Source organism: Cherax quadricarinatus, chromosome 62 (assembly GCF_038502225.1).
Source record: "Cherax quadricarinatus isolate ZL_2023a chromosome 62, ASM3850222v1, whole genome shotgun sequence".
NCBI classification, from domain to species: domain Eukaryota; kingdom Metazoa; phylum Arthropoda; class Malacostraca; order Decapoda; family Parastacidae; genus Cherax; species Cherax quadricarinatus.
The window spans coordinates 2171490-2185615 of record NC_091353.1 but is presented as its reverse complement, the minus strand read 5'-3'; the positions used below and the strand labels follow the sequence as shown (position 1 = coordinate 2185615).

The following is a 14126-nucleotide window of genomic DNA, read 5'->3' as shown; positions in this document are numbered from 1 at the left end:
ACTACTACTACTACTACCAATACTACCACTACTACTACCAATACTACCACTACTACTACTACTACTACCACTACTACTACCACTACTACTACTACTACTACTACTACTACTACTACCACCACTACTACTACTACCACTACTACCACTACTACTACTACTACTACCACCACTACTACTACTACTACTACTACTACTACTACCACCACTACTACCACCACTACTACTACTACTACCACTACTACTACTACTACTACTACTACTACTACCACTACTACTACTACTACTACTACTACCACCACCACCTCTTCCTGACTATATATAGCCGTCCTGCTCCACTTCTGGTTAGTGTGACTTTGTAAATAGTCCAACTCGGACCGAAACGTCGTCATAAGCTCCTCTCTTCTATGTGCGAGTTATTTGTGTGTCGTTCCAGTCACTGTATTGTGGCTTCTTTTGTTATTTATTGTCTTCATGCAATAATTACCCGTTTTCTGTTTGCACGGTAGAACTTTTTACGCTTTCTTCTTAAATTAATATATATTCCGTCGTGGAATGTTATAATTGGTTATTTTTTATGAGGAGAATTATTATTATTATTATTATAATCAAGGGGAAGCGCTAAACCCGTAGTATTATACAGCGCCTGGGGGGGGGGAATGCGGAAGGCATTCAGGCTTAATTCGGGGAACTGGAGCACAGATCCAATTCCCTAAATCAAGAGCCCCTCACCAACATCAAGGAACCTTCCTTGAGGGGTTATGAGGAGAAGACAACCTAACCGAACCGAAAACTTTGCTGCAAACCTCCCAGGATACATAAGGGGGATTACCAATAGACCTCTGGCTGTCTTCCAGAAGGCGCTGGACAGGTACCTAAAGTCAGTCCCTGACCAACCAGGCTGTGGTTCGTACGTACGGTTGCGTGCGGCCAGAAGTAACAGCCTGGTTGATCAGACCCTGATTCACCAAGAGGCCTGGTCTCAGACCGCGGGGGCCTTGACCCCCGAAACCTTCTCCAGGTAAACTCCAAGTATACGGTCAAACTGGTAAAAGTCTTGAATTAAGATTAAAACAACATAAATATAGCATTAGAACTGGACAAGATTCTAATGCTCTATTTATTCACGTGAAAGATTTTAACCATCTAATTGATTTTGAAAAAGTTAAGAAAGTTGTATCAAGCAAGTCCATGGTCGACACGAATATAATTGAATCTTGTTTCATAAAAAGCAGTTTTGACAATAATATGAATATTTCCTTTGGTTTACATATATTGGATTCATTTATAATTAATAAAATTTGGGAAGAATTTAATGATATATTTGACAGATAACAAATCTTTATTCTTGGGTAGTGTTAGGTGGGTTTCACAGAGTCGGGTGTTGTGATGTGACTGTGAGGTGTAGTCTTGTTGTGGTGACGTGATTGTGAGGTGTAGTCTTGTTGTGGTGACGTGATTGTGAGGTGTAGTCTTGTTGTGGTGACGTGATAGTGAGGTGTAGTCTTGTTGTGGTGACGTGATTGTGAGGTGTAGTCTTGTTGTGGTGACGTGATTGTGAGGTGTAGTCTTGTTATGGTGACGTGACTGTGAGGTGTAGTCTTGTTATGGTGACGTGATTGTGAGGTGTAGTCTTGTTGTGGTGATGTGACTATGAGGTGTAGTCTTGTTGTGGTGACGTGACTGTGAGGTGTAGTCTTGTTGTGGTGACGTGACTGTGAGGTGTAGTCTTGTTGTGGTGACGTGACTGTGAGGTATAGTCTTGTTGTGGTGGCGTGACTGTGAGGTGTAGTCTTGTTGTGGTGGCGTGACTGTGAGGTGTAGTCTTGTTGTGGTGGCGTGACTGTGAGGTGTAGTCTTGTTGTGGTGGCGTGACTGTGAGGTGTAGTCTTGTTGTGGTGACGTGACTGTGAGGTGTAGTCTTGTTGTGGTGACGTGACTGTGAGGTGTAGTCTTGTTGTGGTGACGTGACTGTGAGGTGTAGTCTTGTTGTGGTGACGTGACTGTGAGGTGTAGTCTTGTTGTGGTGACGTGACTGTGAGGTGTAGTCTTGTTGTGGTGACGTGACTGTGAGGTGTAGTCTTGTTGTGGTGACGTGACTGTGAGGTGTAGTCTTGTTGTGGTGACGTGACTGTGAGGTGTAGTCTTGACCCTTTATATGCCTCCCTGTTGATGTTTTGTTTTTATAGTTCCTTGATAATGTGAGAAGTCACCAAAGCACTTGGAATTTCACTATTCTTTCACAGTGGTTGTTCTGCATATTGTGATATCACCTGTTTACTGTGATCTTATTGCACACACACACACACACACACACACACACACACACACACACACACACACACATATATATATATATATATATATATATATATATATACAAACACTGATCTCTGGCTGAAGGAGACTCGAACCTACGAACCTTAGGACAAGGTACGCAGTGCTTTACCAATCTACCCACACTGGACAATACCTTGGCGTGTAGCTTGCGCTACACGTTTGATCCAAGGCAGCCAGCTTTCAGGGAGAAGGCTTACAGCTTTTCATCTCATCCCCTGCATGCATCAGCCTTACTAGAGATTTTAACAATGCAAGGAATTCGCAAGAGCAGGCGAAATATACACAAACACTGATCTCTGGCTGAAGGAGACTCGAACCTACGAACCTTAGAGTCTCCTTCAGCCAGAGATCAGTGTTTGTGTATATTTCGCATGCTCTCGCGGATTCCTTGTGTGTATATATATATATATATATATATATATATATATATATATATATATATATATATATATATATATATATATACATAAATTGGTAGTATCTGCTTACCCAAGGTGCCAAATGGGTTGGAGTTGGCGTTTGTTGTGGATGACAGTGGCGGCTTTTGCAGCAAGCAGCGCCACTCCAGTAACGCCATCACCACTAGCGTCGCCAGCACCACCACTAGCGTCGCCAGCACCACCACTAGCGTCGCCAGCACCACCACTAGCGTCGCCAGCACCACCACTAGCGTCGCCAGCACCACAAGGACCACCACACATCATACTCATGGTGGCTGATGACCTCGGTGAGTTGGCAACTTATAATAAGACTCTTAGTTATATCCTATACCATTTTTAAGGTTTTTCTGGATGTTGTTCTATAGGTTTTTACTTCATTTTCTTTAACGTTTAATTAATACACTACAGATATACTTTCGACTATTATTTTATTTCTGAAATTAATTTTATGTAATGCAAAGTTTGGAATCTATAAAAATAAAGAATTTGTGAATATATTGAGATTGGGGGCTCTGGTGGCCTGGTGGTTAACGCTCTGGCTTCACACGGCGAGGACCTGGGTTCGATTCCCAGCCAGAGTAGAAACATTGGACGTGTTTCTTTCCACCTGTTGTCTATGTTCCCCATCAGTAAAATGGGTACCTGGGTGTTAGTCGACTGGTGTGGGTCGCATCCTGGGACACTGACCTAAGGAGGTCTGGTCACAAACCGGGCCGCGGGGGCGTTGACCCCCGGAACTCTCTCCAGATAAATTCTCCAGATAAACCATTAATAATTAATCAGAAAAATTATTCGATTTATTCATGATGTATATTTGCCTCTCCCAAATCGCCTTATACCAGCAAATAATAGAGCCAACAAGACTGAAAAATACACTGGACCTCATCTTCACCAACAGTGATGATCTGATATTAAATATAACAGCATCAGAGATAATACACTCATACTACAACATAACAGGGTAGAGACATTTATACACAGGGCTCATGACCAGCAAAAGGTGACTAGTTATGGAGGTACCTTCACCAAATTCAACCTCAATAACTTTAAAACTTCTAGTTAACCATGACCTAAATGAAACAAGCTGGAAGGATATCCGAACCTTTGTCTAGGAAGAATTGACTCTGTGGCACTTGAGGTATGGTCAAGGAACATTCCTTAATTAATGAAAAGGAAGAGAAGATTTAAACTAAAAAGAGAGAGATGCTCCCTATACAGACGAAGGCAAAGAATCACAGAGCTGCTGAAAGGGGCCAGCATATCTGAAATATGAAGGGAGGCACTGGTCAGAGAAATAGGAAATATCGAACTTAAGCTTAAGGAATCACACAGGAGACAAGAAACTCAGGAAGAACCTTAAGCCATCAATTAAATTGGAAAATCATAAAATATTTCTTTCTAGTATTGTACCCCTAGTTAGACATGATGGGACTTAGATGACAGCAAAGATATGAGGGAAATACTGAAGTGTCAGTATGACTCAGTGTCCAGTGAACCGTTAACCAGACTGAGTCGAAAATCTAATTGAATTTATTAAGACCGAGACTCAAAATCTGACCAATCCAAAAATCTCCGATATTATCCTAACACCGCAAGACTTCGAAAAAGCATTAAATGACATGCCCATGCACTCTCCTCCAGGCCCAGACTCGTGGAACTCCGTGTTCATCAAGAATTGCAAGAAGCCCTTTCAGATACCTTCAGCATTCTATGGAGAGGGAGCATGTACACAGGGGGTCATTCACCACCCGGCAGCAGGGACGGTGGTCCCAAAACCCTCTCCATGTATACTCCAGGTATCCCACAGTCACTAAAACCAACAGATATATCCCACCTCCACAAAGGTGGCAGTAAAGCAATCGCAAAGAATTACAGACCGATAGCACTAACGTCCCGTATCATAAAAATCTTTGAAAGGGTCCTCAGAAGCAAGATCACCAATCACTTAGATACCTACGAATTACACAACCCAGGGTAATATGGGTATACAGCAGGTCGCTCCTGCCTGTCCCAACTACTGGACCATTATTACAAGGTCTTAGATGCACCGGAGGACAGACAAAAGGCAGAGAGAGTATACCTGGAGAGAGTTCCGGGGGTCAACGCCCCCGCGGCCCGGTCTGTGACCAGGCCTCATGGTGGATCAGAGCCTGATCAACCAGGCTGTTGCTGCTGGCTGCACGCAAACCAACGTACGAACCACAGCCCGGCTGGTCAGGTACTGACTTGAGTTACCTGTCTAGTGCCTGCTGGAAGACAGCCAGGAGTCTATTGGTAATCCCCGTAATGTATGCTGGGAGGCAAATGAACAGTCTTGGGCCCCTGACACTTATTATATTGTCTCTTATCATATAAATAAAATTATTATAATGAAAGAATTATTACACTGAAATTAATGAGATTACATTAAGATTAATGGAATCTCCATAAACAATTATTTGCAGTGAAATAATTATTTAGACATATATACATATATATTATAAATCAAAATAATATTCCTGTAAATTATTCTATTGAAACTACAAATTAAACATTAAATTATTGAAGGGTTTTGAAAATTAATTGCTGCTGCAATCTTAAAAAATAATTATTCATCACATATCTTGAAAAGTTCTAAATTTTTATCAAGGTCAGTTTAGTATGTTTATTAGTCACACCATACCCATCCTGTGGGTGGTAGTCACCACCATACCCATCCTGTGGGTGGTAGTCACCACCATACCCATCCTGTGGGTGGTAGTCACCACCATACCCATCTTGTGGGTGGTAGTCACTACCATACCCATCCTGTGGGTGGTAGTCACACCATACCCATCTTGTGGGTGGTAGTCACCACCATACCCATCCTGTGGGTGGTAGTCACACCATACCCATCTTGTGGGTGGTAGTCACTACCATACCCATCCTGTGGGTGGAGTCACCACCATACCCATCCTGTGGGTGGAGTCACCACCATACCCATCCTGTGGGTGGAGTCACCACCATACCCATCCTGTAGGTGGAGTCACCACCATACCCATCCTGTGGGTGGAGTCACCACCATACCCATCCTGTGGGTGGTAGCCAAAAGATTACAAAGGTACATAATGGGTCCAGGGACTGGGCCACAAAGTTATGATAGCTGAACTAGTTACAAAGGTACTGAACTCCAGGTAGATCTGGTCACAATCATGGCGAGTTACAAGGAATAACACGTAAATAAGTTACTAAACAAAGACTTCCTTGACACTGAACTACCATTTAGAACTGCTAAACTATCATATTACACCTGAGATTATCATTGTTGTCTCGTATTACCAGAGAAATTAATGAACATATAATCTTGGTTCTAAGTCAAAACTGCACCTTAACATTTTTTACCCACTGAAACTGTCTCAAAATTTCAAAACTTAATTTTCACATAGCCTCTTACTCTCAAAATTGCCCAGGGCGGTGCGGCCACTAGGCTGAGGTAGGCCTAACCTCACCTCTCAGAGAGGTACAGCAACTAGGCTGAGGTAGGCCTAACCTCAACTCTCATTGAGGTACAGCAACTAGGCTGAGGTAGGCCTAACCTCACCTCTCATTGAGGTACAGCAACTAGGCTGAGGTAGGCCTAACCTCACCTCATTGAGGTACAGCAACTAGGCTAAGGTAGGCCTAACCTCGCCTCTCATTGAGGTACAGCAACTAGGCTGAGGTAGGCCTAACCTCACCACTCATTGAGGTACAGCAACTAGGCTGAGGTAGGCCTAACCTCACCTCTCATTGAGGTACAGCAACTAGGCTGAGGTAGGCCTAACCTCACCTCTCATTGAGGTACAGCAACTAGGCTGAGGTAGGCCTAACCTCACCTCTCAGGGAGGTACAGCAACTAGGCTGAGGTAGGCCTAACCTCACCTCTCATTGAGGTACAGGAACTAGGCTGAGGTAGGCCTAACCTCACCTCTCACGGAGGTACAGCAACTAGGATGAGGCAGGCCTAACCTCACCTCTCAGGGAGGTACAGTAACTAGGCTGAAGTAGGCCTAACCTCACCACTCAGGCAGGTACAGCAAGGCTGAAGTAGGCTTAACTTTTCTGAAACTTGCTTCAGTAATAATCATACAACACTTAAAATATTGTACCAACAATAACATGAGGCTGAAAGTAAAGAATTATAGGAGAACTTTATTGTGAGAAAAACTAGAAATATCACATAACATCTTCGTATCCTTGAGGAACATGAAGCCACAATACCGTGACCAGAACAATACACACATTACCCGAACATCGGAGACTGTAACTTATTATCACATGTCGGTCTGACTTGGACCATTAACTAATCACACATAAGCGCGAAGGGAAGGGAACCCCCCCCCCCTCCCCTGTTATACATATATTCCTGCTCCTTTACCTTCGCGCTCCTATGTGTTAATTATCCAAGTCGGACCGAAACGTTGTTATAAGTTCAGTCTCTGACGTGAGGGTTATTTGTGTATTCGTATCCTGCTTCCCTGAAAAAAATATGTGATAACATCTGTTCTTCAGGGAATTTTGGAAGATTTTAATCCCTGATATACAATAACTACTTCCAGGAAGAGACTTGGACAGGACAGATGAATAAGCAGGAAGTAGTCTGAAGAAAGTGATTCTTCTGATCCTGGCTCTCAAGAGTCAGCGTGTGAAAAAAGATCAGCTTTTATCGATTTTCACATAACCTCACTGCAGTTTGTTGCAAAGGTGACGAGGCAGACTCTGCTTGTGTTCTTAATAAGAGAGAAACTTGTGAGACCTCTACCCACTCTACCTGAGGTATCCCAGCGAGTGAGCACGTCTCCTGTATATCCCAGTGCTTAACAGAATAGGGAATAGCATATGAAGGTACAAAATAAAAATGGGAACTATGGCTATAGTTTACTTAATAACATTACAATTGACAAGGATAACAGATGACACTGTTCAGATATATGGTAACTCGTATGATTCAAGACATCACTAGAGATTCCTGGTTCTCAGACCCAGACAACTTTCTGGTGGCTGGGTTGTCTAATGATTCGTGTGTTAGAGCGTGAAATTAAAGACACTGGCTGAGTCTTGAGTTTATTAGATGTAGAATTTATAAGCCTATCACTGTACAGTAGGCGCATAAGAAGTACCTAAAATGATCCTCTTAGCAAATGGATTCGATAAACCGTTGATAACTAAATGCCTGACACAACTTACCAACTGTTTGATCTGTGTTGAATCAGTGTTACTCTCGACAGGGTGGAACGACGTATCATGGCACAACCCCCAGGTGTTGACGCCACATTTGGAGTCCCTGGCTCGTGATGGCATCATCCTGGAGCAGTCCTATGTTCAACCTATCTGCTCCCCTACACGATCAGCTCTCCTCTCTGGCCGCTACCCCTTCACCATCGGCAGGCAGGTGGGTCTGGAAGTTGTTGCCCCTTAACAGGCATGTAACTCGCACAAATGTTGATATGTGGACTTTTGTAACTTATAGATGGATGGCAAGCAACACACACACTAGGAGGTATCACCGTCAGTCATGTGAGTGTGAAACTGGTCCGTTAAATGTTGAGAAAACAGGAGTGTAGCGGAAATATATAAATTCTGGAAGTTTTTAACAGGGAATAATTGCTTTGGAAGATCTTAAGGCTTTACAGAGAAATACTGTTGTAGAACTTATGGTAAGAAACTTTGGGATTCCAGGGTTCGAAAACTATGGGGAAGCTTTAGTTCATTTGGGCTTACATAGAGGACTGGTAATAATGTTTCAAAAATAAGTGAATAGATAAGTCTACAAGGTATGATGAACTGCACAACATGAGCAGTTTGCTCTGTCTCGATAGATATAAAACTGAAGTGTTAATTTAAAACATGTTTTTAGAGAGGTGACTGATATATAAGTTCATTATTTAAAGTAAAAGAGTGAGGAGGGTGGAGTAGCCGTGACTGCTGTCACTGGATGAAAGTGAAGGGAAAGTTAATTAATGGAGACAGTTAACCCTTTAGTATATATATCACTTTTAGGTAGAAGGAAGGAGGGAGGATATTTGGGAGTGGACTTGTCGGCGGATAGGCCAATAAAAGACGAGGCCAACTTTTGAAATGATGAGGGAAAAAAGGTAGGTGGTGCATTGAGGCATCTGTGGAGACATTAAACCATATCCATGGAGGCAAAATGTATCTACATTAAGTATAATGGTGCCAACACACTTATATGAGTGTGAAGCTTGAGTTTTAAATGTTGCAGCGTAGAGCAAGCTGGAGGTACTGGAGATATCTCCCAATTTTCCTACCTAACAACCCATCTAGTTATCTACCTCCCTCCCTCCCTTCCTACCTACCTACCTACCTAAGGGCAGTGTGTGATATGAATATTATTCAGGGAATTCGTAGTTTGGGGTTACCAAAGATATTATTCAGAGGAATCCACATTCCCCACATTTTGAGGGCTATGGGTAGCGAATGAGGAGATGGGAGGTGAAGCCAGACTCTTGAGCGAGGGTTCTGACCGATAAGTTATCCACACACTTAAGACCACCACGCCTTGCTTCATGGAGGTAAGCATACGAAAATTTCACATGCCAAAGCTAAGCAGTAATACTTAGTGCTCATGAGCGAAATCGGGATAAAAGCAGAGGAATTCTGTGTAAACTGTGTCAGTTAGTTTAATATGTTTATTATGCACCCCATACCCATCCTGTGGGCGGTAGTCCAAATATTACAGAGGTACATAATGGATCCAGGGACTGGGCCTCAAAGTTTTGATAGCTGAGCAAGTTACAGAGGTAATGAATTCACAATTTACAAAGGTAATGAACTCACAATTAACAAAGGTAATGAACTCCAGGTAGGTTTAGTCACAATCATGACAAGTTACAAAGGTATTTACAGATTACAGAGGTACACAATGGGTCCAGGGACCGGGCTCCAAAGTTTTGATGGCTGAACTAGGTACAAGGTAATGAACTCACAAGTTACAATGGTAATGAACTCACAAGTTACAAAGGTAATGAGTACTGTAAGAATGGTTACTTACGTTTATACATGGCTGCAATCATGAACAAATTTTAGAGTAATGAGCAATTCACACTTCCACACCCGGTCACAACTGTAGTGAGTTATTGGTGCAAATGTTGATTGTTGAGTCTCTCTCTCTCTCTCTCTCTCACACACACACACACACACACACACACACACACACACACACACACACACACACACACACACACACACACACACACACACACACACACACACACACACACACACACACAGGCTGCTTGAAATGACATTCGGGTATCACATTGATAATTTATGGTGAAGAAACAATGAAGAAAATATGGATCTGATTACTGATGTTCTGTCATGAGAACTACCAACTGAGGGGATTTTTTTGTGAAAGTGAAACATTATATGGTGATAATGAAAGCTACGATTACGTTCTGATAGTGAAAACATAAATTAAATTTTCCCAGCGGAACATTCATAGGTTTTATAAACAAGAGGAAAGTTCCTGATGAATGTAACCCAGTGTAGATGATGGTGACGTGAAGGTGGAAGTGAGCCAGGATGGTGTGGACATCACAGTCTAGATGATGGTGACGTGAAGGTGGAAGTGAACAAGGATGGTGTGGATATCACAGTCTAGATGATGGTGATGCGAAGGTGGAAGTGAGCCAGGATGGTGTGGACATCACAGTCTAGATGATGATAACGTGAAGGTGGAAGTGAACCAAGATGGTGTGGACATCACAGTCTAGATGATGATAACGTGAAGGTGGAAGTGAACCAAGATGGTGTGGACATCACAGTCTAGATGATGATAACGTGAAGGTGGAAGTGAACCAGGATGGTGTGGACATCACAGTCTAGATGATGATAACGTGAAGGTGGAAGTGAACCAGGATGGTGTGGACATCACAGTCTAGATGATGATAACGTGAAGGTGGAAGTGAACCAGGATGGTGTGGACATCACAGTCTAGATGATGGTAACGTGAAGGTGGAAGTGAACCAGGATGGTGTGGATACCACAGTCTAGATGATGGTAACGTGAAGGTGGAAGTGAACCAGGATGGTGTGGATACCACAGTCTAGATGATGGTAACGTGAAGGTGGAAGTGAACCAGGATGGTGTGGACATCACAGTCTAGATGATGATAACGTGAAGGTGGAAGTGAACCAGGATGGTGTGGACATCACAGTCTAGATGATGATAACGTGAAGGTGGAAGTGAACCAGGATGGTGTGGACATTACAGTCTAGATGATGATAACGTGAAGGTGGAAGTGAACCAGGATGGTGTGGACATCACAGTCTAGATGATGATAACGTGAAGGTGGAAGTGAACCAGGATGGTGTGGACATCACAGGTCAGAACCCACCAGGCAGAAGAAAGGAATGGCAAAGAAAATATGGGAAAGGAGAAGAGGTAAGGAGAAAAGATAAAGATCAGGTCACGTCACGAGTTTTATGAAGTTTGTAGCATTAGACAATGTAATCTGCAGAGATAAAGTCGCGACTAAGCTTCAGATTAGGAAAGATGTGTATAAGTGATGCTTCAACAGGACGGCTTGTGTGAAGGCTAGAAGGGAAGACAGTTTTGGCAAAGGACCAGTGAACATGACTGTGATCTCTAACATGACAGAAAACAGCATTATTAGTGTCACCAAATCAAACACTTCTTTTGTGCTCTTAAAGTTTGTCAGAAAGAGAGCGGCAAGTTTCTCCAAAATACTGGTGAGGACAAAAGGGGCAGGAAATGGAGTAGACTCTAGAAACATCAGTTTTTTTTCAGACTTCTAGGGGGGGGGGAGGGTGCTTTTCTGAACGTATGCCTTACCTTGTTACTGGGCTCCCTAAGTCCCAATTCGTCAATTTTATTAAACACACTTTGATATTGATTTCATTTCATTAAATAATATCTGTATATCAATGGTATACAATACCGACAAGATGAAGAATTAGACACATGTGCAACATCTGGGTACCTGGAGTTTACCTGGAGAGAGTTCCGGGGGTCAACGCCCCCGCGGCCCGGTCTGTGACCAGGCCTCCTGGTGGATCAGAGCCTGATCAACCAGGCTGTTGCTGCTGGCTGCATGCAAACCAACGTACGAGCCACAGCCAGGCTGGTCAGGAACCGATTTTAGGTGCTTGTCCAGTGCCAGCTTGAAGACTGCCAGGGGTCTATTGGTAATCCCCCTTATGTATGCTGGGAGGCAGTTGAACAGTCTCGGGCCCCTGACACTTATTGTATGGTCTCTTAACGTGCTAGTGACACCCCTGCTTTTCATTGGGGGGATGGTGCATCGTCTGCCAAGTCTTTTGCTTTCGTTGCAAGTGATTTTCGTGTGCAAGTTCGGTACTAATCCCTCTAGGATTTTCCAGGTGTATATAATCATGTATCTCTCCCGCCTGCGTTCCAGGGAATACAGGTTCAGGAACCTCAAGCGCTCCCAGTAATTGAGGTGTTTTATCTCCGTTATGCGCGCTGTGAAAGTTCTCTGTACATTTTCTAGGTCAGCAATTTCACCTGCCTTGAAAGGTGCTGTTAGTGTGCAGCAATATTCCAGCCTAGATAAAACAAGTGACAAGTATCTTTACTTTGTAGACGTTTTGCCATCCAGTGGCTTTATCAATACAATACATGGACATAATACGATGACTGTAGAAATATATAGAGAAGAGAGTGGGAGACGAGGTAATCAGTCCCTCAGCCTAGGAGCAGGTGATGAGCACCGTAGTCTTCAAGAATGAGAAGCACGTGGGTCAGATGAGATACAGCAACATTACCTTCGTCTGCTGCACCTTCTCTAACGCCAGTATATAAGCGTCAATCTTCTTACCTGTGCTCCACATTCTTCAAGACTACGGTGCTCATCACCTGCTCCTAGGTTAAGGGACTGTTTGCCTCGTCTTCTTCTACTAAAATCAAAGGCCTACATTACAGTTTTTTTTTGTCAGTGCATTATGCCGGGTAGCAGCCGTTAGCATGATGTCACAGCCTGCCACCACACTCCACAGTGACTCCTCAGTGCTCAAGTGGCTGCCATGGTGAAAGGAAGTGTTGCACTTTTGTCTCTCATCTACCCTATCTTTTGTCCAGTGTTCCCTTCGGTTTTGGGGCTATATATGTTTGATTATGGGTAAAAGGAAATCTTCAACACCTGAAACTATAGCTCAGATCATAGGGCTTCACAAAGCTGGGCAACAGACGAAAGAAATAGTGGAGAATGTTGGTGTGTGTGAGCGTTCAGTGAGGAACTGGGTGCAGCATTTCAAGGCTGGTGGCGGTGTCGAGACACCGTCTGCCAAACCTCGGCCTGGCCCCTCGACGAAGACACCTGTTCGTACCTTAACTGTGTTAAAGAAGCAGTTAGAGAGTACACTTAAGATAACTGCTAGAGAAACCATACCACGGGCAGGATTTGAACCCGTGGTCAGAAAGTCTCAAAACTCCAGACTCTCTGACCGCGGGTTCAAATCCCGCCCGTGGTATGGTTTGTTTGCAATCGTGTCATTACGATTTCGTGAATCATAACTGCTAGAGAATTGGAATAAAAGAACCCACATCTTCTCTCAGAGGTGTCTGTAAGAACTGTTAACAGACGTGTGTCAGAACTGGGCTACAGTAGTCACCGCCAGGTTAAGGAACCGATTTTCTCCAAGCCACAGAAGAAATGTAGGCTGGATTATGCAAAGAAATACCTTCACTAGAATCTTCAACAGTGGTCTGAAGTACTTTGGAGTCATGAAGCAACCTTCACCGTCACTTGTAACCGTGGGGGACATGTGTACTGGTCCAGAGGTAGTGACCTGCTAGACCCACGCTACACCTGTGGGACCACCAAACACCCAGACTTGCTCATGGTTTGGGAGTGTTTCAGTGCTCAGAGTGCTGGTGAACTCATTGTGCTTCCAAAAAAACAGTATATGAATGAGTATAATTACCTGGAGTTATTGTGTGACAATTTACCTGAGGTATTTGACAAGTGTGGAGCTACGGTTTTTATGCAGGACGGTATGACACGGTGCACCGTGTCATACCGCCAAATCTGTAGTTCAGTGGCTTAAGGATTGTGAAGTGAGGTTCTTTCATGATTGACCAGGGAATTCCCCAGACCTAAACTCTATTGAGAACCTCTGGTCAATAGTGAAACGAAGTTTACTGGGCAAGGATATCAGTTCCATCCCAAGAATTTGTGTGAGAGTCTTCCTACACGATTGAGGGACGTGATTAAGTGTAAAGGACGCAGCACCAAGTAATAAAACCTCAGTAAGTGTGCGAATATATATATTATAAGCTTTCATGGTATGTGTGTTTTGGTAAGTGTGGGGGGAGGGTCGGCATATTGCCATGACTAGCACACTAACA

General features: G+C 43.4%; 1 protein-coding gene across 1 annotated transcript in view; it reads left to right on the top strand.

Annotated features, from left to right (window-relative positions):
- LOC128687305 (arylsulfatase B) overlaps window positions 1–14126 on the top strand; it is a 77705-nt gene that overhangs the window by 4250 nt on the left and 59329 nt on the right. Inside the window, exons 3-4 of the mRNA XM_070098304.1 lie at window positions 2832–3064; window positions 8003–8166. Of these exons, the coding sequence (XP_069954405.1) occupies window positions 2839–3064; window positions 8003–8166 (390 nt within the window). The 5' untranslated portion in view covers window positions 2832–2838. The remainder of the gene's footprint in view (window positions 1–2831; window positions 3065–8002; window positions 8167–14126) is intronic.